General features: G+C 38.7%; 1 protein-coding gene across 1 annotated transcript in view; it reads left to right on the plus strand.

Annotated features, from left to right (window-relative positions):
* Nucleotides 1–4,907: 4,907 nt before the first annotated feature.
* The window catches only part of IFIH1 (interferon induced with helicase C domain 1), a 50,605-nt gene continuing 30,251 nt past the window's right edge, over nt 4,908–25,261 (plus strand). Inside the window, exons 1-3 of the mRNA XM_081143444.1 lie at nt 4,908–5,640; nt 11,919–12,087; nt 17,030–17,176. Of these exons, the coding sequence (XP_080999570.1) occupies nt 5,188–5,640; nt 11,919–12,087; nt 17,030–17,176 (769 nt within the window). The 5' untranslated portion in view covers nt 4,908–5,187. The remainder of the gene's footprint in view (nt 5,641–11,918; nt 12,088–17,029; nt 17,177–25,261) is intronic.

Consider the following 25,261-nt stretch of genomic DNA (forward strand, 5'->3'; position numbering starts at 1 on the left):
TGTTGAGCAAGTGTGGAATGTGTGCATGCATGCACAAACATACTAGAGTATTGGTAGAAAATACACTTAAAATATTTAAAATGCCTCTCTCTGGGTGATGAGATTACAAGTAATTCATAAATCTTCTTCACTATTATATGATATCTTGCCTGGAATTTCTACAGTGAAAATAAACTATTTTTTAAATAAAAAATAAATTTTATTAAAATATTTAATTCAAGAACATGTCTGGACAGCATGTCTGACAATAGGATATGAAATATATTCAGGTTCCATGTGTTGACTCAGTATACTGACATTTGTCATAAAACAATAATAATACCAGTGACTTGGCATGTTCTAGTACTTGTAAGATCGAAATGCCGAATTGCCCATCTCTTTCCAGAGTTCTCTCTCCTTTCACCTATATATCTTTCCCCTCCATTCCTCGTAACCTTGCTTTTCAAATTCATCACAATCTCTAGCCTTTGATAGGCTCTGTAGAGCTGTGGTTTTCAAGTACTTTGTTCTTGATCTTTATCAGTAATAATATTTGAACATGAATCTTAATTTATATTTATTTAGAAAATCTTTGCATGTACAACTCTAACAACATCATAAAGTATAAATAAAAATTAAAAAGTAAGGAATCAACGATGAAAGAAGAATTTTAAATGTAATTGATATAATTTAGTGTGTTAATAATAAAAATATTTTTCAATTGACAATACTTTGTTGTTTTTTTAAATTTTAGTTCAAGCCTTTGTGATTTAACAATTCAAAAGTTTGGGTCAATTTATGCAAATATTTTATTTCAATAACTCATTCTATAGCACTCCTATTCCTACTTCAAAACATTGTCAGTTATAATATTCCAGAGGTGAAATATTTAATTAATTCTATGAGGTGGTACTAAGAATTAGAACAGTCACCCCTCAATCAGAATGGACACAGGGTTAGAGAGCAAACTCCAAAGTGTCTACCAGCTAAACGTCAACCATGATTTCAAGGAAAAAGCAACAGCACTCTACATTTGACTGTAGTTTGCTCTTAAGCATTTATTTTAAAATAAAGTCAAAGAAGTACAGCCAGTCAATGCTTTTGAAGTAAAGGTACTGTTTTCACAAAAACATGTGCAGGTAACTGTTTTGGGAAAGACTTAAGCTGTGGAGGAAGCGTTTGGAAAAATGGATATTTGGAAAAATTTCTACTGATGCCTGATTCTTTCTTTCTTTCTTTCTTTGGCCCAAACTGTTTGTTATGTAGAAAAACTTTCACATGTACACACTTAAAACCAGACCTTTATAACTGAATTTGTGGACGTAATTAAAAAATGTGTATCATGAATTTCTCTTTCTATTTTGGACCTACTTATGTTTTTGAGATATAAAGTAGTGGCCGTGTCTTTTAATAAACTTTTCTGCTAAATCAGCATACCAACTTCTGTTTCTTGCAAAATGGAATACCTTCTAGAAACTCAATGACATGACTAGTTATTATATAGTGTTTATATACATAACTAATTTATTTTATTCCATAAAGTGTACATTCTTTGAGGAATAGTACCATCTCTTATTCATTATTTGTGTAAGAATACTGGCAGTCATTTATAAAGAAAATGTAATATTCCTGGCCTGGTGCTAAGTGCTTTACAATCTATCCTTTCAACAACCTTAGGACGTGGTACTAGTATCATTCTCATTTTACAACAGAGAAATTTGAGGTGATTTTCTCAAGGTCACGCAGCAATTAATAGGTGGTGCTGAGATGTGAATTCTGACATCCTGAGCTCTGAGTCTCTATGCTTAGCCACAACTCCATATGTCTAGGCTAAATTAAAGTTACAAAGAGTACGCTCTTAACTGACATAATTAATAAACAAATGAAGGAAAAGAATGATAATTCTAGAAGGATTTCCTCATTAAACTAAATTTATTGTCATTTTCTTTGGAAAAGGCATCACTGCCATGTGGGGCCATTAAGTTGTAGCTCTGGTTTGTCAAAAAAGTGGCAGCTACGATTTTTACTACTTCTTAATTGTAGGAAACTCAAATAAAAAGTGTAACAATGGGAATCTGTTATCTAGTATAGTCCTGACATACTGCTTAAAGAGTAAAATGCTAAAAGATGGTTTTTTATAAACTGATGGAGACTGAAATGTGTCTTTTGAGTTTAAAAAGAATAGGCAGGTCTAGAAAAAAGAAAAAGATCTAGATCAGCAGGATTTCTATCTCAAAGGAGAAAGGAAACGGAAACTTGCATTTAGAAAACAAAAAGGAAAGATGAAAATGAAAGCTATCAGAAGAAACTGGACAAAAGAAAACATAACTATTCAAACAAAAAACAAAATAAAGTCAATCATGATGCAAAAATACAGATGAAGAGAAAAGATACATTTTGAGAGATTGTGGTTTGGCTTTTGGTTCTTCAACCTCCTTCCTCCAGCAAGGGGTGCTGTCAAGATTGTGGTAGATTCCTAAAAAGAGGTTCCCAGAGGACAGAGTTTTTGGTTTGCTTGCTTGTTTGTTTTTGGTTTAACATACTGAACGAAACATACCCACACAGAGTGGGGGGCACTTTCATGTAATAGCCCCAAAAGATATCTTTGTAAAATCAATAGCTGAAATTAATTTAAAAACTTCTGTAGAATCATCTCATTTGATTCCCTTCAACCTACGTACAAGGTTAACTCCCAACATCAAGTAAAGATATAGTAGTGCTTTATGAAGAAACAAAATATAGTATAAATGAGGCTGGACTCTAAGGCCAAGGTGAACTTCAGCAGCTTTCACTGTGTGTCTAAGATTAGGCCCTCAGCTAGAGTCAAAGCAAATAAAATTCCCATTCAGCAGGGAAATCATCAAGGGCCTATTTGTATGGTACTGGTTACTGTGTAAATATGTTCTTCCTTCAAGTAGGGTACAATCACTTGAGGAAGGAAAAGGCTTAGCTATGATATATAGAAATTTGCTATAAAGTGTTCAATTGGATATTTTATATGCCTCTGGTAAACACAAAGACTGTATTTCTTTTTTTTAATAAAAATTTTTTAATGTTGACATAACTGCAGGTGTCCTCCTTTCCACCCACTTTGTCCATCTCCCCTCACTTCTCCTCCCCCTCCCTTGGCCTTCACCAAACTATTGTCCACGTCCCTGAGGTACGCATATATATTCTTTAGCTACGCCCTTCACCTTTATCCAGTCACCTCCTTCCCCCTCCCCTGGAGCACCTGCCAGTCTGTTCCATGTATCCGTGCTTCTAGTTCCATTTTGTTAGTCAGTTTATTTTGTTCATTAGGTTCCACATATTAGTGAAATCATATGGTATTTGTCTTTGACTGACTTACTTCGCTTAGCTTAATACTCTCCAGGTCCATCCATGCTGTTGCAAAGGGTAAGGGTTCCTTCTTTTTTACAGCCATATAGTATTCCATGGTGTAGATGTACCACAGCTTTTTTATCCACTCATCTGCTGATAGGCACTTGCGCTGTTTCCAGATCTTGGCAATTGTAAATAATGCTGCTATAAACATATGGATACATATATTCTTTCTGACTGATGTTCTGGGTTTCTTAGGATACATTCCCAGAAGTGGGATCGCTGGGTCAAAAGGCAGCTCCATTTTTAACTTTTTGAGGGAACCCCATACTGTTTACCACAGTGACTGCACCAGTCTGCATTCCCACCGTCAGTGCACAAGGGTTCCCCTGTCTCCACATCCTACTGAATTTCGTTTATCAAGTCAAAATCATGGCCAGGTTTCCCTGGCCTCCCCAAACATCATTAAATATGCTTGCTAACAAATTACTTTTCCTAAATCCATATTTCTGATAGCTTAAGTGACCCCTCCAACCTCCATAAAATTCTGGACCGTGGGGTTCTCACTATGAAGCATATATACTGCCCCCACAGCCACCCAGGGTGGCAGAAAGCCTGGGGAGCAACCTGAAGGACGCATGTTTATATGGCTTCTGTACTAAAACGAAGCTGCCATTTTTCAGTGTGGGTGTCTTTTTTTTTTTTCCCTCATGACATAGACAAATGTTGATGTTTACTACAAGTTGGTACATTAGTTGCTAATTAAGTTCCTAGCTGCTTCAGCCAAAACTTGCTGTATTGAGTCCAAGAAAAGAATGGCAGCTATGTCAAAAATAAGGCGTTGGGGATTTTGTTTTGTTTTATTAAAGGAAAGTTGTATATTAAAGAATATGGGGAATGTACATGCTGGGAGAAAGGAAACCTTCAATCTTGGCTTCCTCCTAAACTGAGCTGGTGGTTCAAGTCCCTCTGCGTCTGTCACGAGGCCCTGGCCAAAGCCAACATACAGTACACAGTGCAATGTACAAACGAGGCACTGACGTTAACTTTATCATGACTCACTCAGTTTCATATCCACCCAGAAGTTCGCTGGGGGCAGCTTTAGTTCTTGGGGATGCACCCGCAGGACGCTGGGTTCATATCTAGAAAGGGCGCAGAGGTGCCTTCATCCTGGGGTCCTGGGGTTACACCTCTCTGGAAACGTCCCCTTGGCTTCATCCCTCCACCTGGCCCTTGCAACCTGCCTGCATGTCCCCGCCAAGGCGAGCTCGCTCCTGTGGGCGTCAGTTTTTCCTCACTTCCAGGCTGGAAAGTCCCGAGTGGGGAGCGCTCCGGGCCCTCCACCTGTTAGCTGACAGGGTGGCGCAAGGCGGCCGTGGGAAAGAAGGCGGATTCACGCGGCGGGGTCCAGCCAGGAAGACAGGAGCCCCCAGGGAGGGGCCCTGCCGGCGCGCCCGCGCCTCCCGAGCCCGAGGGAGCCCGCGGGGCTTTTCCAGGCGCCGCAGCGGCCAAAGCGCCCGCTCGCCAGAGCCCACGGCGGGCGGCCCTGGGGCCCGGCAGCCCCGCCCCGCCCGCGGTTACGTCGGGAAACCGGCCGAGAGGAGAATAGAAACCGAAACCAAAGCGCCTGACCCGCAGCGGGACTTAAAGCTCGCGCCCGAGCGCGCCGCGGCCACCGTCGGGTTTGCGCCCCGGAGCGCAGCGCCGTCCGCCCGCAGCCGCGCGGTCCCCGCCCCCCTGCCCGCCTGCCCGCCTGCCCCCTGCCCCCCGCCCCCCTGCCGGCTGCCACCTCGCCGCCTGGGGGCTCCACCCGCAGCCCCGCTGCTCCAGAGAACAGCCGCCTGTCCGTCTACCTGGGAGACCCTCTCCCCTTTTTAAGAAGGAAAGATGCCGAACGGGTATCCTGCAGACAGGAATTTCCAGTATCTCATCTCGTGCTTCCGGGCCAGGGTGAAACGGTACATCCAGGTGGAGCCGGTCCTGGACTACCTGACCTTCGTGCCCGCCGAGCTGAAGGAGCAGATCCAGGCCGCCGCGGCCACGCAGGGCAACATCCGCGCGGCCGAGCTGCTGCTGAGCACCCTGGAGACGGGGGCCTGGCCCCCGGGCTGGGCCCGGCTGTTTGTGGAGGCTCTGCGGAGGGCGGGCAACCCCCTGGCCGCGCGCTACATGGACCCCGAGCTCACGGACCTGCCCTCGCCATCCTCCGAGAACGCCCACGACGAGTGTTTCCAGCTGCTGAACCTCCTGCAGCCCACTCTGGTGGACAAGCTTCTGGTCAGAGATGTCTTGGATAAGTGCCTGGAGGTGGGGCTGCTGACCACGGAAGACAGGAATCGGGTAGGTGTCAGTTCAGATGGAGGTGGGCCCTTAGCAACTTGCGGCCGGTCGTTTTATTTGCCCCATTCCAAATGTTCTTGGGCATCTTTGGGTCATTCTGGTTCCTTGAGAAGAGAATATCTAGGCGCTTAAAACAAAATTTTGAAAATCTAAACACAAAAAGGTTATTTTTTTTCTAATTCGTTCACTGAAGTTAGCTGAAGAGTTCATTCTACAATAATAATGAGTGCTGACAGGTAACATTTATCGAACACTTACTATGTGCAGTTAGTATATTTTGCAGAATGTATTGTCAGAATTCACTCTCAGAATAATCCATTGAGGTGTATAATGCTATTAGTTCTATTTTACAGATGAGAAAACTGAGGGAGGTTAAGTAACTTGCCTAAGATGGTGGCAGAGCTAGTGATTTGGGGCCTGAGGGTGTGGAATTTTGTATTTTATTTAACATACTTCCATACAACAGGGATCAGCAAAACATGACCCATGGGCTAAATCTAGACTACTACTGGTTTTTGCCAGTCCCGAAAGCTACGAATGGTTTTTAGATTTTAAGTTTCCAGTGTTTATGAAGAAAGTTTTATTAGAACACAGCCATGCCCATTCATTTACATATTCTGTCTGCTCTTGCACCTCAGGAGCAGTTGGACAGAGAACATACAGCCCACAAAGCCTAAGTATTTCTTATCTGGACTTTAGAGAAAATATTTACCAATCTCTGGCCTGTATTATACATTATGCCATTTAGTCTTGGTCTAAAAGGGGAAATTCCATATAACACACATACATGTTTTTCTGTAAAGTTTCAACGTTCTCTGAGAATCAAAACTTGGAGATAAGTCATTGAAAACTATGTCTCTAGTTGCAGTTTTTCATATTAGTGAAGAAGTAGTGGGTTTTCTAGGTGGCATTTTTTTTTTTTTTTAATATATCTTTATTGGTTTCAGAGAGAGGAAAGGAGAGGGAGAGATAGAAACATCAATGATGAGAGAGTCATTGATCAGCTGCAGCCCGCAACTCAGGCATATGCCCTGACCGGGAATCGAACCCCGATCGCCTGGATCCTAGGTCGATGCTCAACCGCTGAGCCACGCCCGGCCGGGCTCTAGGTGGCATTTTGACAGTGTAAATTCCACAAGTGAATTTACACTTAATGTAATGTTTCATTGTTCACGGTTTTCCAGTGAGTAAGGGTGTACCATGAAGTGTAGAAATGGTGACCTGTTTGAATCAGACGTATTTAGGGTCATAGGTTCAAAAGTCTTATTTTGAAAGACAAGTAGGGAAATAAACCCATGACTGAAATCAAAGGTTTTGTCTAACATGCTATGAGTTTGACATTTTTTTTCATTCTTTCTTTTTGATATATTAATTGTTTGTATCTTCATTACAAAGTTTGGGGCCTTGGACTCATATCAGCCTATGATGTGACTTAGTCTTTAGTCGCTACAGTTAATGCTCCTTTGTAGATTTGACAGCCATGGGGCCTGTCCAAAGACCGAAGCCTGCATCTAATGGTGATGGCTGGTTTTCCCAACAAGTAAATTACTTTACACTGTTGTCTGTAACGTTTGTGTAGTTTTGTGTATTGAGAACCAGCTAGAACGCATTATAGTAGTCCAGCTGGATATGACAAATGTGTACATCACTGTGGCAGAATCTTAATTTGGAAGACAGTATGCAGCCTTCAAGCCAGCTGGAGATGGAAGATGGCATTTCCAGCCACAGTAGCTGTTAGGAAGTCCAGAAGCAACAGAGTCCAGTAACACCACAAAGCTGTTTATGTTTGGTGGGTATGATGTCCCGATTGCCAGCGAAACAGCACTTCTCTTTATTTACTCTAAATACTTCTGCCTATCAGCATCACTTTTGTCTTGCCTGGATTGAATTTCCTCCAGCTAGATTTTATCCAAGTCCTTGGTTCTGGCAAGCTGGAGGCAGCTAACAGTAATGCAGGGAGTTGACACAAAGAAGATATAGAGTAAAGGGACATTTGTGTACTGATAGCAGTTAAGGCCAAAGCAATCCAAACTCTCCCCCAGATTCCGGTTTCAAAGGAGGCACTGAAAGACGGAGGAGCCATGTATTCAAGGCTCTCTAAGGAGGAGTGGTGTCTCTGTGAGATTCTGGAGTGATTGGATACGCAACATTTTACATGTACCATCAGGATAAAAAGTAAGCCATGGTGGGCGATGGAACGATGTCCTAGGTTTAGAAGAATCTGTTGGTACCAAGGTCACTGAGGGATGCTTATTTTAAATGGCAAAGTGCAGCGGAAAAGCATGGACATTTGGAATAGAAAGACCTGGACTTATTATCTTTGTCTCTTATCATATGTGTTAATTTGGGCCAAGTTTTATAAGTACCCTGATCCTAAGATTACCCACGAGAATTAATATCATAATAATTTATCGTCTCACAGAATTTTAGTGAGCACAAGATCATGATTATGAAAAAGCTACATAAATAGTAAAAAGCTATTTTGCTATGACGATGGTGATGATGATGATGACTTTTATTACCATCCATGTGGCTACATTTCCTGAATTTAGTGTTTCAAGGATTTAGGTAAATCTCCCATGTTGAAATTGAGATCTTCTCCTTAAAGTTCCTGGATTAAACTGTGATTTGAAGGAGAAACTATATCTTTCATCGTTAAGCTCCCAGAACCTACCCAGGACTAAGTATAGGGCTGATACTTAATAAATATTGATTGATTAATATTTAAGTGATTGTTTAAATTTGTTTCCAAAGAGTTGTCTAGAATTAGAGATGCAAACACATGATATAATGAATCATGTCAGGCACTGGAGAATAGATGGATGATAAACATAAGAATTCAAAATTTGCTTTTTTGGACAGCTCAACTAATTAGTCAGGACTTCTAAAAAATCATATTTTATTTTAATTATTTTCCTGTTTTCCAGTAGACATTTTTCACTTGGTCTTTTAGTTTAGGGTTCCAATCTCCACATGCCAGTCCCTCCTCCCCATATATCACAGCTTCTGAAAATGATCCTAGATTGAATTTTGTGTCCAGTGATTACCCAAAGAAACTTATATAATTGATGTATTTATTCATTTATCTGGTTTAAATTTATAGAATGGCACAAAAGTGCCCACGATAATGAAAGGATTACTGAGTAACACAGATATTGTTTGTGCTTTCACGGAGCTTGTGCTGTAGTGTTGACCAGCATTCATTCTTCCAACAAATGGTTAAACAATGTCTAGCTTATGCCAGACACTATTGTGAATATTGGTGACTCAGCAATAAGTACAAGAGTCACTTTATGGATCATTATAATAGAATGATCGCTAACTGTAGGGAGTGCCCCTGTACTGATCGGCTTCTGTTTTAGGATGCTTATTGGAAATTTTGGCCCATTCATTGACTTAGACAGCCATGAACTCTGGAAAAAAAATGATCACATAAACATTTCCATAATGTCTTAATATCAGTCTGAATAGCTGAAGAGAGGTGCGTGTTTCAGCCCTGGCCAGTTCAAAGCATAAACATTTATAGTCCTGGAAGACCCCATTTAACTTTTGTTTGCATAGGGGAACCAGAGATGCTATGGTCAGTCCAGCCGGAAACCTAGTCCAGTTCTCCCTACATGAAGCCAAGTACTCTAGTCATCCCCCACCAGCTCCCTGTATTACTAAATTAGGATAGATAAAAATTTTATTAGCAGGAAAAAAAGTATTAATAAGAAACTAGCTATGTTAATATGACAATACATAATCATTGGTAAGACTTCGTGGGAAACTAGTTCTTAAAAATTCTTTGTTTTTAATGTGAGCTTTACTTCCTGATTTACTGGTACTGAGAGTTGAGCTCTTCTGTATTAAAAAAAAATTACCATTGTATTTAAATAGCTATCTAAGGTTATTACGAGGGAGAGAAAGCATTTTTATCAAACTGTACAATCGTGTTGGCAAATCAGTGCTTAATGGAAATATCATTGGTTTCTCCATTTCTGTTGGAAAGAAAAAACATAGATCAAAGAATTTAGAACATGAAAGCATTGAATTGCATTATTCACAAATTCATATTTATTTTATATTCTTTAAATTAGTTAACAATGTATTTGCAGACATTTTAATTTTCATATTCCGAGAAAAAGTTCAGTGAGGGAGGGACATGAGTGGAAATCATTCATTATATGTCCTGTTGCAGCTTCAAGTCTAAATATCTACCTCCCAAGAATTTCAGCAATCAAGTGTATGTATTGGAATCTAATATCTTTACTGTGTTTTAGGAGAGCAGATTAAGCTTAAAATGTTCTGTGTTTGCTTCAAAGGATATTGATGTATTTTCTAGCACCCAAAAGCTCAGAATCTTGATGAAGCTGAAAAATTGCACAGATATTATATGTCATTCCACATTCAAATAATAAAAATACTTATAGGAAAAAATAGCATAGGGATCCTTAAATGCCTGAACTCACTAAGGACAAAGCAAGGTCTATAAATGTAATTTTACAGTAAAAATCAACTAATTAATAAAGAAAATTTAATGGACATAGGTTTAGGTTTTTTAATAAAAGTATTTATTACAGTGCCTTATTCTGTTTAGAGAAATCCTTTCTGATTAAATTAGGTGATAATAATAAGGACATTACAAACATCATCTAAGACAAAGAATTTTTATTAGGCGATTAATGGAGTTAGAAAAAAAGGTAAGAAATGAGCAGGAATCTTCTTAGAAGATGCTGTGGGAGAGATGAACTGAAATCACCTAAAATTTATTAAGTTCAAGTAGTCATTTTAACCCTTCTTGCCAGAAAACAAACTTAAAATTAGGGACAACTTTTATTTATAATTATAGTACAGGAAGGCAGCATTGAAGTCAATTGCCAGGGATCAACTTCTACCTCTGTCATTTACTAGCTGTGTGTCCTGGGAGAGGTAACTGGACTTCTCTGCACCTCGGATTTTTGATCTGCAAAATGGGTTAATATTGTTACCTTCTTTAGGTTGCTGAGTTTATATATGCAAAGCCTTTATAGTAGAATTAACTATTAACTAATAGGACTGAAATATCCTTTGGGTAGAAGCCATACTGTACACTTATGTACTAAGTAGTGTTTGCTGATGAAGTGTTTGTAAAGGTAGATGTTTTCCCTAGTCATCCATAAAAATAGCTAACACTGAATTTGTGCCAGACATTGATCCAAAAAAGCAAATTCCTGACTTTAAAAACTTATGGCATATATTTATAGGGACTAGGAAATATAAAAATTTTGTAGGAAAACCTAATCTAGCTAAACAATCCAAATTACACATGTAGAAGATATGCAGATGTTGAAAAGGACCTTGAGAGTATCTAAGTCAGTATTTCTTATTGAAGCTGATGATTAGAATCATTAAATGTTTTAAAATGCTTTTTCTAGTTTCCCAGCATAGACAAAATAAATCAGAATTTTTGAGAGTATATCAGTATTCATTAAAGCTCCCCGGGTGATTCTTGTGCAGCAAGGAGGGAGAATGCCTGAAATTTCTTTTCAATTGCTTCATTTTACACATATAGAAACTGAGGCCCAGGGTGATATAGTAGCTTGCCTAATGGCACAGCAAGCTGATGATGTCTTGTCTAATTGTTTTCTGGTCTCAATGTATTAGTCCTTTCTCCAAATGTTTGGTGCTATATTAAGAACTGGGGAAAAGCACTGTGATAATGCTTGCACAAATGATCCACATTTAGAAAGATTTGCTTAGATTGATCTGAAAGGGAAACTCAGTGAAGGCCAAGGATTGCAATGAATGGATGTAGAAATAATTCTGCTCACTACTTTCAAAAGGGAATAGATACAGAAATAAACGTGCCTCATAATATTAAATAAACACCGACTTAAGAAAAATATTATGGTAATAAATATTGCAAATATTAAGTAAGCAAGAATATAAATCTGTGATAGTAATTGCTTCATAATGGTAATAGTGCAGAAACAGAAGTTGGATAAGAAACGTTTGATTTCCCATTTGCAGACTCCATGACTTAAAAGGAAAAACCAAGGCCCTAGATATACAGACAGAAATCGATGCAAATAGACATAAAATGGCTAGAGATTAAAGGCCCTTTCTTTTGCACCCCTTATTCAGAATGGCTGAGGTAAAACACGCATTGCTACAAGTGGCCCTGCTGTTTTCTTTAGTGTTTGAAATAAATCTTTATACTTATGCTTAATTGCTCAAGTTTTCTAAAGGCTAGTTCCTTTTGCAATTAGTTCAGAGGGTGTTTGATCTTCTTTAATTTTGCTTTCCTCTTAAAACAGATTTCTGCTGCGGAAAATAATGGAAATGAGGCAGGTGTTCGAGAGCTCCTGAGAAGGATTGTGCAGAAAGAAAACTGGTTTTCTGTGTTTGTGACTGTTTTGAGGGAAACGGAAAACGAAGCCCTGGCCCAGGAGTTAACAGGCTCCAGCGCCCCGGACAGCGGTGCAGGTATTTCTCGTTCTGTGCATTTTGCCCGGTGACTGAGAGCTTAACGAAGCTCGTAGACGCAAGGCCGAACACTAAGAGTTTTAGAATCAAAATTTCAAAACTGAAAGGGAGTTGAGAGATCATCTCTTTTATTTTCTTTACAAATGAGGAAACTGCTGCCTAGGAAAAGATTAACTTACAGAAAACCACAAAACTCAGCAAAATGGGTGAGAATATTGGCAACTGACTCATGTCCAACACCCTTTCTGCTACCCATCTTATTTTAGAAACGAGATGACTGCCTGAAATTTTTATCAAGCTATTTTAAACATTGAACAGACACAAACAAATAGGAAGAAAATGTTTTAATGGTTATTCAACTCTGCTGCATAGTCTCCTGGATATTTATATACATTTTAAAGGAATTTATTAAATATTTGATAAAAGGTCTGTAATAGCCAACATACTTCAATATCACTTCATGTGAGTTTTTAAAATCATTCAATTATAATAACAAAGGTAACATTTTATAGCCTTTCACATGTGTTATTTGTAAAGCTAGTTTAAATTGCCTTTTTTCTTTCAGAGTAGGTATCTTATGTTTTAGAAACTACCGTATGTAAAACAAGTTGAAAATTAATTGGTAGTAACTGATTTAAATGACTTAGAATCATTTCAAGCTCGCATCTACGCATTCAGGCATTCAGCCAGTCCTTCAACTACATTTCATGAGTGCCAAAGATGTGCCAGACACTGTGGTAGGGGCTGGGGATAGAGACTTAGAAGAGACATACAAATTCCCTACTCCCATACACCACACTTTCTAATGGTATAAGATACCCAGTAAACTATTTCCTAGGTTATCGATGCAAAATAAAAAGATAGTTACTAAATTATTAACAATATGTTATGTTTTTATATTATATTAATTAAATAGCTTAATTTTGCCCAGTGGTTTTAAGTACACACACAGATATACATATACATAAAGATGTATATATATCTATATCTATCCACATATATAATATATATATGTAGAGCGAGAAATAATATTTTTACTATGAGGTATAAAAAGTTCTAACATTTTGGGGTCAAGGTCTTTTACCTTCGCCCCAAAACAAATGCTTTGCAGTGTCATATGTTTGAGACCCCCCTAAAATGAGAATCTGAAGAGGCCTTGCAGCTGTCCCTTCTCTCTTCAGTTATTCAGGGATTGAGGAGTGGAGCCAGGGTGCTTGCTCAGTCAAACTTGGTCAGTCCAGCTTTCAAAATGCAGGTGGTAACTCCATGATCTGTCCACAAGCAGGTTCCAGGGTTTCTACTGTCATTGCTTCTGTCTCCACAGCAAAGCTTAACTGTATAAAAAGTCCTTCTCAGGCCTGGCCAGTGTGGCTCCGTTGGTTGAGCATCCTGCTGTGCACGTAGAGTCACAGGTTCGATTCCCGGTCAGGGCACTGCCTGGGTTTTGGGCCTGATCCCCACTAGGGGGCATACAAGAGGCAGCCAATCAATGTTTCTCTCTCCCCCTCTCTCTCTAGAATCAAGGGAAGCATATTTTAAAAGGAAGGAAAGGAGGGAGGGAGGGAGGGAGGGAGGGAGGGAGGGAGGGAGGGAGGGAGGAAGGAAGGAAGGAAGGAAGGAAGGAAGGAAGGAAGGAAGGAAGGAAGGAAGGAAGGAAGGAAGGAAGGAAGGAAGGAAGGAAGGGAAAGAGGAAGGAAAAATAATCTATGATCTAGTGTAGTAAATTGGTGAGGGTTGGAAAACTGTAGCCTATGAGCCAAATCCTGACTGCCACCTGGTTTTAAAAAAAAAAGTCCTCAGTCAGAAGCATCTTTGCATTTTTACTTTGCTTCAGTTCTCTGCAAAGGCCTCAGTTGCAACATCAAGATTATGGTTTTTTTGCACTTATGCATTACTGCCCAGCCATTGTTTCCACAGCATATCTCCAAGGCCAGTTTGCTAAGTCTGAAGGTACTTCCAGCCAAAGCTACGTACAGTGATGGGGTCAAATTTCTCCTACACACCTCAAGGATGAGCTGGACCCCAGTCCCAACCACCCATCTCATGGCGAGTTTCCTTTCAAGACCCTATGAGAACACTTCTATTCATGACAAGCATTCTAGGACTTGAACTTCAAAAGGAAATGACTACAATTTGGTTCTCCCTCTCCCCTTGGGAGATTTTGGCCTCTGTGTATGAAAGGATATTAGAAAGGGCAGCCTTTAAGATCACAAAAGACCTTCTCATATCCATCCCCTAAATTTGAGGGTACTATTGGTTTCACAGTTGTGTACAGTGGCATAATTGCTTAGGAAAGGGTCTAGAAGATCTACTCCAAAGTGTTGTCTAGAGTCTCCTCTCATAGACAAGATATCTAGCAATATTTCTCGCTAAGATCTTTTTAAGTTCTACTTTACAAGGTGCCTTATTAGAAGTTTAACATAATTTTTTCAAACTGTAATTCTTTGAACAATAACAATCTATGTTCTATGTAGAGTATGTATAGTAAATCTCATGTAATACCAGTGTTATAACACATCTCATCATGTACACCTAGTATTCACATATCTTCCCCATTACTGTCTTTATTATATGCTATCACCTTGTATTACGATTAGGTCTTTATGCCTCTTTTAGAATGGCTCAGGGACTAGACTATCCAGATTTTCTCAGCCCATGTACATATCCTGGCTTGCCAAGGACAAACATTTTATGAAAGTGGAAAGTCCTTATAAAAAGAAAAATAGTGACACCAACTCTCCCTTCTACCCCTCCCTGGGCCCATGGCAGGGTCCTCTCCCAGCTGGGCTTCTCCCTCTTTCATCCCAAGTGGGTGATGATGGATATTGACTCAGATATGTGGGCTCTTACGAGACAAAGGCAGGGAGAAGAAGAGAAATGGATCTCTAAGCTTCCTCGAAAATCAGGTGGCAAATGCCCATCTCCAGAGATTGGCATTCTTCCACTCCCTTGCCAACTTATTCCAAATAACTAAGACTTACTTTTCATTTCTTAAGGACACTTAATCAGTGGAGTCAGGGATTTAAGTATTGTTTGTTGAACAGGACATCTTATCATGAGAATCTAAGCATTTTTCTAGCAGATCTTGATGACCGAAAGTTAGCTGTGATTATTCGTGTGGTTAGGAGCTGCCATGGACTAAATTGTGTCACCCCAAAATTCATATGCTGAAGCCCTAATTCCCAATGAGACTAAATCTGGAATAGGGTCTTTAGGAGATAATTATGGTTAAATGAAGTCAGAAGGGTGGGCCCTAATCCAGTAGGACTGTGGCCTTATAAGAAGAGGAAGAGATATTCTCTCTCTCTCTCTTCCTCTCTTTCTCTTCCATGAGAAGATATAATCAGAAGGTGACCTTCTGCAACCTAAAGAAAGAACAAGAGTTCTCACCAGACATCAACCCTGCGAGCAAAGTGATCTTGGATTTCCAAACTTCAAGACAATGAAAAAAATTCTGTTGCTCAAACCACTCAATCTATGATATTTTGTTAGGATGGCCTGAGCTCACAGATATGGGAGCCCGGGCTCTAAATCCTTATACTTACTGAATCCGTGCTCCTTCACGTCCCTGGATGTGTGACTTTTGTTAGGTACTTGCCCTCTCTGTGCCTCAGTTTACTTCCCTATGAAATAGGGATAATAATGTTATTTATTATGGGTTATTTTAAGGATTCAGTGGTTTAACATATAGAAAGTGCTTATATGGTAAGCCCCCAACAAGTTGACTTTTATGATTATAAACTCCAAACATACTTAATATGTAGCTGCAAACATTGTAAAGTTGTCTGGCCAAAGACCAAGTCCAAAGTCACAACAGTTTTTCAGGAAATTCATCACGCACATGACTCATTTTCTCCTTACTTTGTAAGATGGCCTGATCCAAAGTGATACTTAAAAATTTGTTTTCTCTATGGCATCAGCCTTTTCTGACAGATTGTAGCCTCAGAAGGACAGAAAGTCTTGTTTTTCTTTGTAACCACGCTTCCCCTTAAGAAAATACTCCATGTTGGTTGAAGGAAGGAAAGCCGGACGGGGGAAATAAAGGGAAGAAGAAAGAAAGGATATGGAATATTTTATTGAATTTTTAAAAAATCTCCAGAAATTTGTGATACATGCATTTAGGCTGACATTAAAGCATATGTACATCTCCCATAAAACACAGTGAGGGAACAAAATGGCAAGATCACAAGCTAAAGAAAAACTACCACCACATTTTCATTTTCATTAATTCAGCCTGAAATGTGGCTTTGCATCACTGACGAAGGGGCTCACTTCCTTAAGGCGATGGTCAGATAGGAAATTGTAGCACTTTTCCTGTGAATAGTATAATGCTTATTATACAGTCTTTTTAGACAAAATTTAATCATGGCAAAGAATTACTCACTATGTCCATATTAATAATAAAAATACTATGTCAGAACAAAAAACACATTTTAAGCCTCTCAGAATATCAAAATAGTGAAGTACATTGGGCAAATCTCTAAGAGAGACCCCCACTTTTTTTTAAAGTAACAATAATATGTATTTATAGTGTATAAAAGCTTATATTGCAATGCAATTTACAGTCTGTTTAGAATTTCACGGTATTGAAGTATATTCAGATAAGTGTCTATTAAAAACCCTCATTTCATTTGTTTCCCTCACCCGAGGGCGTTTTTCCATTGCTTTTAGAGGGAGAGAAACATCATGTGAAAGAGACACATCAATTGGTTGCCTCTCGCACGCACCCCTACCAGGGGCGGGTAGAGAACCCGCAACCCAGGTACATGCCCTTGATCTGGAATTGAACCCGTGACCCTTAATTGCATGGGCCAATGTTCTATTTATTTAGCCACACTGGCCAGGGCCTCCATTTCATTTTTAAAATAATAATGATTTTATGTATACTGTATAAAAGCTTGCATTGTGCTATTTCTTATATTCTAATATTTTTATTCCATAGAAAATGAGAATTTATCACAAGAAGATGGTCTTGAAGTTAAAGAGCCACTTCTTTTAGCCACAGATGAACCAAATCCAGAGAAAGACGCCTGGGACATGCAAAATAATTCAGTGGAATCATCTTTTACGGATTCTTCTGTAGTTTCAGGTACTTGGAAAACCTGCATACTTTACATACACGAATTACTAAGTCACAAAAAAATCAGTGGGTGCATTGATCACATCAGGGTCTGTTAAGCTGAGTGAGAAAATTTGAACTTTGGGGTTTTGTGAGCATTTTTATTAAAATAATATTTTTAGAAGAGATTAAATTAAAATAATTCCTCTTGGTGGCTAAAAATGTTTTCAAAACTAATGCAATATTAATGTTATGAATATGAACACATTTGGTTCTAATTTTACTTTACAAGACATCTGTGGGCCTTGTAAGTGATAAATATCATAAGCATGCCCTATATTTTCATGGCTTTCAAATACTTTATAGTCATGTGCCACATGAAGACGTTTCGGTCAATGATGAACCGCACGTATGACGGTGATCCCACAGTGTCATGATGGAGCTGAGAGACTCCCGTTGCCTGGCGCTGCAGCTGACCTCAGGTGCGTGCTCACCTGTTGGTGGCGACGATGTCATACGGAGGGAGCTGCCGGGCATCCAGAGGCCCAGCACGTGCAGTGACCTGCAGTGCATAATACTTGTGAAGACATGACTCTTTAGGTATTTCCTATACTAGGCTTTGTATCACTGTTTTAGAGTGTACGCTCCCCACTTACACCTAAACGGGTTTGCTCTAACACAGTACGTCCTGTTAGCCTGGCCGCGGCCTCATACGTCTCGTTTTACTGCATTTCTCCATTGCATCATTTTCTCTTGCCACTGATTTAATCTTCTGCTGTTTTGCACAAGAACATGCTGCAAAGGCATGCGGCCTGTGAGTGGGCAGCTGCCCCCCGGAACAGGTATGGAGCAGGCTGTGCCCTCCGTGAGCTCTGTCGTGTCCGCACAGCGACAGAACCCCCCGACGACATTTCTCAGGAAGCGTGCAGTTGTTTTGCAGCTTGTTTCACCCAAAGCTCTGATAATTAAGTCAGGCCATCACCCTTGCCCCTGCGTTGCTGACTGGGGTGTCTCAGAGAGGGTCAGCTGGGTTGCAGGCTCAGACCAAGGCTGTGGAAAGGAGGGTGAGCAGGTGTTAAACTGGTGCTGGCTCGAATCGCAGTAACTAATTGGTGTGAGAACCAGATACCACTATGCCCACCTTTTTCATGTAAAACAGATCTGCCCCGATCAAACTAATTTAATTTTGTTCTCTCTGATTTGCTCAAGATATAACCCTTCTCTCCTCTCCCATGTCCTCAAAAGGGCCACATTCTATTTTCTCAAGAAATACTTACAGGCTGTGGTGTGCTGATAAATATTTAACAAGAAGCTCTCTGGGGAAAAGAAAAAGGCCCTGATTGGTAGCATGTACCAATCTCCACAGTGTAAATGCTCCTACTAAGGTTGATTTCAAGCCTCCATCATGATGTCACTGAGCACAAAGTTGGTGGGAGACATGCAGTAGCAACCATTAGGTAGCATTTCCACCACACAGATGCAATAGGCATAAATGGCCTCGACATCACAGATAATATAGTAAAATGATCAGGAAACGGTGGGTTTTAAGTGTTCATTACCTTTGTTTTAATATAATTTAATTATAAGCTTGTGTAATTTAATTTTTTAAAATGCTGGTTCACAAAATTCCTGAAAATTTAACAATCGGCTCTTGTGAGCTGATATTAAGCTGACTCCAGCATACCACTGTAAAGTTTACTATTTTCGACTCAGAAAAGTAATATGGCTGCATTGCAGCAAATTTAAAACAGAAACATAGAAAGAAAAAGTCACCCATACTCCCACAGTATAGATAACTCTTAACAGGTGGGTGTGTAGCCTTCCGGTCTGTTTACACACCTGGATGTTTATATATAAGGACATTTCTCCGGTGCTCATTAAATGTTCTTCTACAGAATGGCTTATAAAAATTCTGGATGCATTATAAAAGATTATCTCGTTGTTGAACATTTAAGATGCTTCCAAATTTCTGCATCAGAAATGATCCTGCATCTCAAATAAGGGTTTTTCACCAAAAGTTGCCTAATGCATCTCATCAGATTGTACCTTACGTATGGAGGATTCTGAGTCTCTAAGTGGACAAAGTTAAGGCAAAACCTTTTACAATTTCTGTTTTCTTACTGTTTAATATAAAACTTAATGCTGCATCTTGTGGGGGGAAAATCTGGATCTTAATAATAGCCGTAGGGAACAGAAGGGGTTTTTTGTTTTGTTTTTTTCCTCCTGGGTTTTCTCCCATCTTCTCTTCCCTTCATTTCTTTCATTTAACAGATATTTATCATGTCCCAGGAATGTAAATCCAGTGGGGGAACAACAGAAATGGCTTCTGCCCCATGTTGCTTTCAGCCGACCCCTGTGTCAGCCAAACAATAGTCATTATATTAGCTGCGTAGTAGGTGCTATGCCATAGGACTACAGTAAGTGCTATGAAAGGAAAGTGCAGACTATTAAAATATATAATAGTCTGAGAACATGCGACAGTAGAGTAAGACGTACAGTAATCTGAGGACTCCATCCCATACACAGGCTTTAATGATCATCTAGTCTGAAAGCGCCTTGTGATGTAGATTTAGGAGCAGATTAGTACAATACCTTACTTAGGAAAATGTAGTGCCTTTGCTTTAGCGTGTAGACACTGCTGCTGTGGATTTTTCCAAGTGTCTGTTCATTTTCTTATTGTTCTTCGGAACTAAAAGTCCTGATTTAAATAACTTGTAAAATGCCATTAGCCCAAAGAAGTTATGGGAGTTCTTTTGATTGAAATTTTTATTGCAAAATTTACTATGGAAGGATTTTGCCAAATTAGCACTTGGACAGAATTAACAATCAAAATAAATGTGAAAGTATTCTATAGTCTCTAACATGAATTTACATAATTTTGTTTTGCATATTTTATTGATATTGATCATGTATAATCTTTATTTTGAATTCTAATGTATTGTGTTAAGATTTCAAATACAGTTACCAAAATGGCAGTGAAAGAAACTTTTTACTTAAGGTGCACATAATCTGTACATATGAATTTTCATATGCAGAAAGAAAACATTTGACTTGAATTCTTTCCAATTTCAAATGAAGACTCTGTAATTTTATTTCTAAACCAGTTTCTAAAATATTTTTCAATGGATACAAATGTTAATTATTTATAATTTTAATGCAAAGATTCTTCATATATTGATAGTTAGCTCCTTTTACTCCTAATATATATCTGATGGGTGAGACAGACTGCCATTAACAACAGTGGCCTGCCCTGAAATCAATTTTAATCACCTTCGCCTTTATCCTAGGAGTGGTAAATCAGAATTCCCCAGGATAGATCTGGAGGGTGATTTCATCACGTCTCCAAATTGGGGTTGGCGTTTCTTCTTCCTCCTTCCAACTGCTTCCCATTTAAAAAGTGGTTAATAATTAAGATATGCCAAAAGTTTTCTATTTTCTTTTTTTCCAAGTTAACACAATAATTTCTAAAGAATATTTGAATAGTTCTCAGACTATTTTAATTATAGCAAGTAAGTAATTATCTGTATTTTAAAAATTCTATCAGTGTACAGTAAAATCGACTGTAAAATCAGTTTTAGTTGTCTGCTACTGTTTCTGTCACAAGAGAGTAGTTATTTTACATCGACATTTTAATTATACTATTTTAGGAATTAATGTTCCATACTAAAATTAAATTAAATTAAATAGATTCACAACTAAATAAAATTTATTGTGTTTGGAATAAACTTACCTTCATGCAGAGTTCTGCAGAAAATCTCCCAAACTTCTTTTATGTTGGACCTTCCTGTTGTCGAATTAGAAAATGCAAATACCTGAGGCTGGCCAGCAGAGGGCGCCTTTACATTTATAAAGAGAGCGGAATTCACTGTTCAGTATAATGTAACGGTGTAGAATGTGCCATGTGTGAATATACAGTGCGCATGAGTATGAATGCATGTGTATATTTTGATTTATATATTCGTTCACGTGAAGATTTTAAAATTCCACCCCAGCTAATGAGCTTACCAACCTGCTTGTTTTCAGACTTTAATACCTTCTTTTTCATATTCCCCCATATGTTCCACTCCCTAGGTTTATCCGGTGACATTATGCTTTGGAATATATTGTGGATATATTTTGCATAGATCATGTTCTGTAGGAGGGGTTTAAAAATTGACCTTTATGAAACAGCCTCTTTCTCCCTGGCCCAATCTGTTATAGCACTTTTGTTGTTGTTGTTTTGTTTTGCCTTTTTATAGACCAAAGTCCAATCTTAGATTTGTTCTGTACTATTTTCTGTTAAAATGCCACAAAATTTATCCTTGCACTTGAGGACCAGAATAATGTTCTATAGCACTAACCTCTAGAAATTTAGAAATTCTTAGAATCTCTACAAATAAATACCATATAGCAGTTGAGATCTTAGTGGGGAAGAGAATTGATACAAAAGGTGTAATAACATTGTGTCAGAATAGCCTATACTGTAGCATCCTCCCATGCACTGAAGGGTCTCGGGCTCCATCCCCAGTCAGGGCACATACCCAGGTTGGGGGTTCGATCCCCAGTAGGGGTGAGTACAGGAGGCAACCAATTGATATTTCTCTCTGTCTCTCTCTCCCTTTCACTTCCTCTCTCGCTAAAATCAAGTTTTAAAATGTTTATAATTCATCATTTGAACAATTATAAATTATTAGCATAATGCACGTGTGGTCATCTCAGTTGATGTTCGCAGGAAAGCCCATAATCAAAGGAATATACCCTTTGAGGTGCTAGAAGTGGGTGATACTGGCTTGCAGGAGCCAAACATGCACAGGACTTCCTAACTCCACACAGTGACATCACAGTGGTAGCTTGAAATCAGCCATGGAAGAAATATTTACATTTCAAAAGTCAGCAAACACTTAAATCGTGGCTTTTTCCCTCCAAAGAGCCCTACTTTTGAACATTTCCCAGAACCCCCTTAAATGTATCTTTCCACATACTTTCCTCATGTCTGCTTATGTCCGCTTAACTTGCACAGCTCTTCCCAAAGGGTGCTTATCAGCTAAAGAAGTTGGCAAGTCATCACCTATCTTGCCATCCCTAAACCTTGTTATTGCCAAGACTTGCTTTCCATGTGGTCTTCTGACTTATCACTCATAACGGACTCTGTTCCCGAAGGTTTTGCCGCTGTTACTGACTGGCAGTGAATGAATGGGTCTTTCTAGTGGGCATGGTTATCCCCACAACCCTGTACTTTAATAACTACCTTTCTGAGACCCAACTCTAAAGGCTAAAGGGCATAGAGATACAATGTAAGCCAACATCCTTGCACACAACTCAAATTTCATTCTGGCTGAAACATTTCAGCAGTTTAAATTCTATAAATGGGAGCAAGGAGCTCCAGGGATAGCCGTGTGGTCTTGTGGCTCTAGGAGAGTTTTAAATTTTTTTCTTTCTCTCTCTCTTTGGGAAACTCATTTCCTAGAAGCTTGGATCCAGGAGAGAATATGCAAGGTGGGTGGAGGTGGCTTCTCTCCATTCTGTGGGAACACATGTTCCCTGGCATGGAGAACAAACTCTGACAGACCAAAATGTGAGCGTGTGTGTTGCGTGCGCACGCACAAATCCATATACATGGAGCTGAAAATAAAAGTCATCTATTTCCTCTCAAAAAAGATTAAGTTATGTCAAAAGAAAAGGAAATAGATATTATTAGTAAGAAAGCTAAGTACACTTCAGAAGTCCATGCTGTCTCCGTGTGAGTGCCCCCATGTGCACGTGTGTTGGGAGTCTTAAGGGTGGTCTTTGACTAGGCTTCAGGGGTTATGCAACTGGAGGGAAGATAGGAATGGCTGGAGATGTGAAGCTAAAGTGCATTACGAGGTCAGAAGGAAAGTAACGATAAAGTTACCATGACAAGTGGAATTAGGCTATTTGCAGACCCTGGCAGCACCGCCTTTCGGGAGAACGGGACCTGTTGGTGCCCTTCTTTCTAGGTGGGCACAGGGCCCTTGGCACAGCTTCCTGCTGTAATGCAAAAACCGTTTTCTAGCAAAGAGAAGGCACGACTGCCTGAGGCCAGGAGTAAGAAAGGAGAAATATTCTATGGACTAAGAAATGCATAGAATTTTCAGGAGGCTGAAAATAAGAGGGACACTACTTGGCAGGAACAGAAGTAAGAACTTTCTGTATCTTACCTAATGAAGCTTAGATCTTAGGTTGAAAACAATGTACTTATCAACTGATTATTATAATAGCATTTTCCAGCAGAGGGCACACTTTACATTGAAATAGATATAAAAAGGCCTTCAACCAAGAGGTTTTCAATTGAACTTTTTTAACTTCAGTATTTTGGGTTTCTAAATGGTTTTAAAATATTTTAAAGCATTTAAGGTCCAGAGGATGTTAAATATGAAATTTCTCAGATTCCAATTAATATTTCTGCCTTATTAGTAAAATGTTCAAGTTGTGGTTGCAAAGAAGCAGGTTTTTCCCTTTGGCTTATGGGCTGGTCTTAGAAACTATCATTGTAAGTGAAGTTTTTTTTGTGTTGTTAACAAAATTATTACAGAAAATCCTATCTTTTAACTGTATGAGCATCATTTTTCTTCATTTCAACAGAGTTTGATATGTATAGCTGCTTTTCTTTAACAGAAATAACCAGCATTTTCTGATCTGTTTCATAACTAGCTTTGATATTCTTCCTAGAGGAAATAAGACCTATATAAAACTTAACTAAATGTATTATGTAATAAGACTCCAATATTCAAAGCCTCTTTAAACTGCAATTTCACCAGAATTTAAGATTTGTTTCTCTTCATGATTCATTTTCTTGATCTAACAACCATTCTCACAATGAATGAAAAAGTAGAAACTACTCTCTGTATTAAAATTTTTAAAAAAGGTTAAATCACTTGTTAGCAGTGGCTGAGTGTAGATTTGGAGACCGATCTGTCTGACTCCGTAGCTGGTATTCCTTTCATGGTGACATCCAGTCTCCAATTGACTATTTCATCTGATGTATTTTATAATCATAGACACATGGCTTTATTCATTAGGACATAAGTTCAGATTGACATATTATAAAAAGTATAAAGAGTGAAACAAGATATTCCTATATAGTCCATTGCAGGAATTCTTGACTTATAAATTCAATAGGTTGGTTTAATTTTGGCATCACATGAGCACTTTCTCAATCTGGCTTTTTGGAGTGTGTGTGTGTGTGTGTGTGTGTGTGTGTGTGTGTGTGTGAGAGATGATTTTTAAAAATGAATACAGGAAGAAAATCTCTGGGGAAGGGATTCTCAATGTTATGGGAGTACAGTATATTTTCTTTTATTATTAAAGTTATTTCCTATAGTACTTATATTTCTCTGAAATAAAAACAGTATCAAAATCATAAGAATTTGTTGCCTGGAAACAAATTTATTTTTGTGTTGAAAACTGGAAACTTACATATCCTTAAATTGACAAATAGACCTCTATATATTCCCTTTCACTTTCGTAATGATCTCTAGCAGAATTATTGCAAAAAATTTTGTCAACAGGATGTATTCTTCTTTTATTTGTGTGCAGAAAACCATTTCAACATAAGTGTGTATGTTTAAATGTAAAGTAAACAAAAGTGTATGGATGAAATCAGAAATATTAGCAAAATAAAAAATCTAACTCTTCTTGCCAAGACAAGCTGTTTCAAGATTGATAGAAAATTTGACTTTGCAATGAAAATGTCTGGATGTTTAAAAAAACAACTTAATTTCACTTAGAAGTATGGATACAGGATTATTTGCTTGTTTATAAAGCTTCACACAGATTACCAGCCAGGCACAGTTTTGGGTAAAAGGCACTGGGATACTGGACATAGATTCAGAAAATGAGGGCTTCCAGCTCTGCCCTGTTCTAGCTGTGTGATCTGGATAAATGATTTAACCTCTCTGAGCTGTGGTTTCTCACCTATGGAGCAGAGGTGATAATGGGTATGTACCACATAGGATGCTGAGAGTTTAAAATGTAATTGACATTACATCTGTGAAAGCACAGAGCTCAGGGACACGTTGCAGATTTGTTAGATGAAAATAATCCACATAATGAACTTAATTAATACTACCCTATTTTTCATAATAGCTTTTTTAAAAATTTTACTAATTATTTGTG

Source organism: Miniopterus schreibersii (genome assembly GCF_964146895.1).
Source record: "Miniopterus schreibersii genome assembly, chromosome: 7".
Classification (NCBI taxonomy): Eukaryota; Metazoa; Chordata; class Mammalia; order Chiroptera; family Miniopteridae; genus Miniopterus; species Miniopterus schreibersii.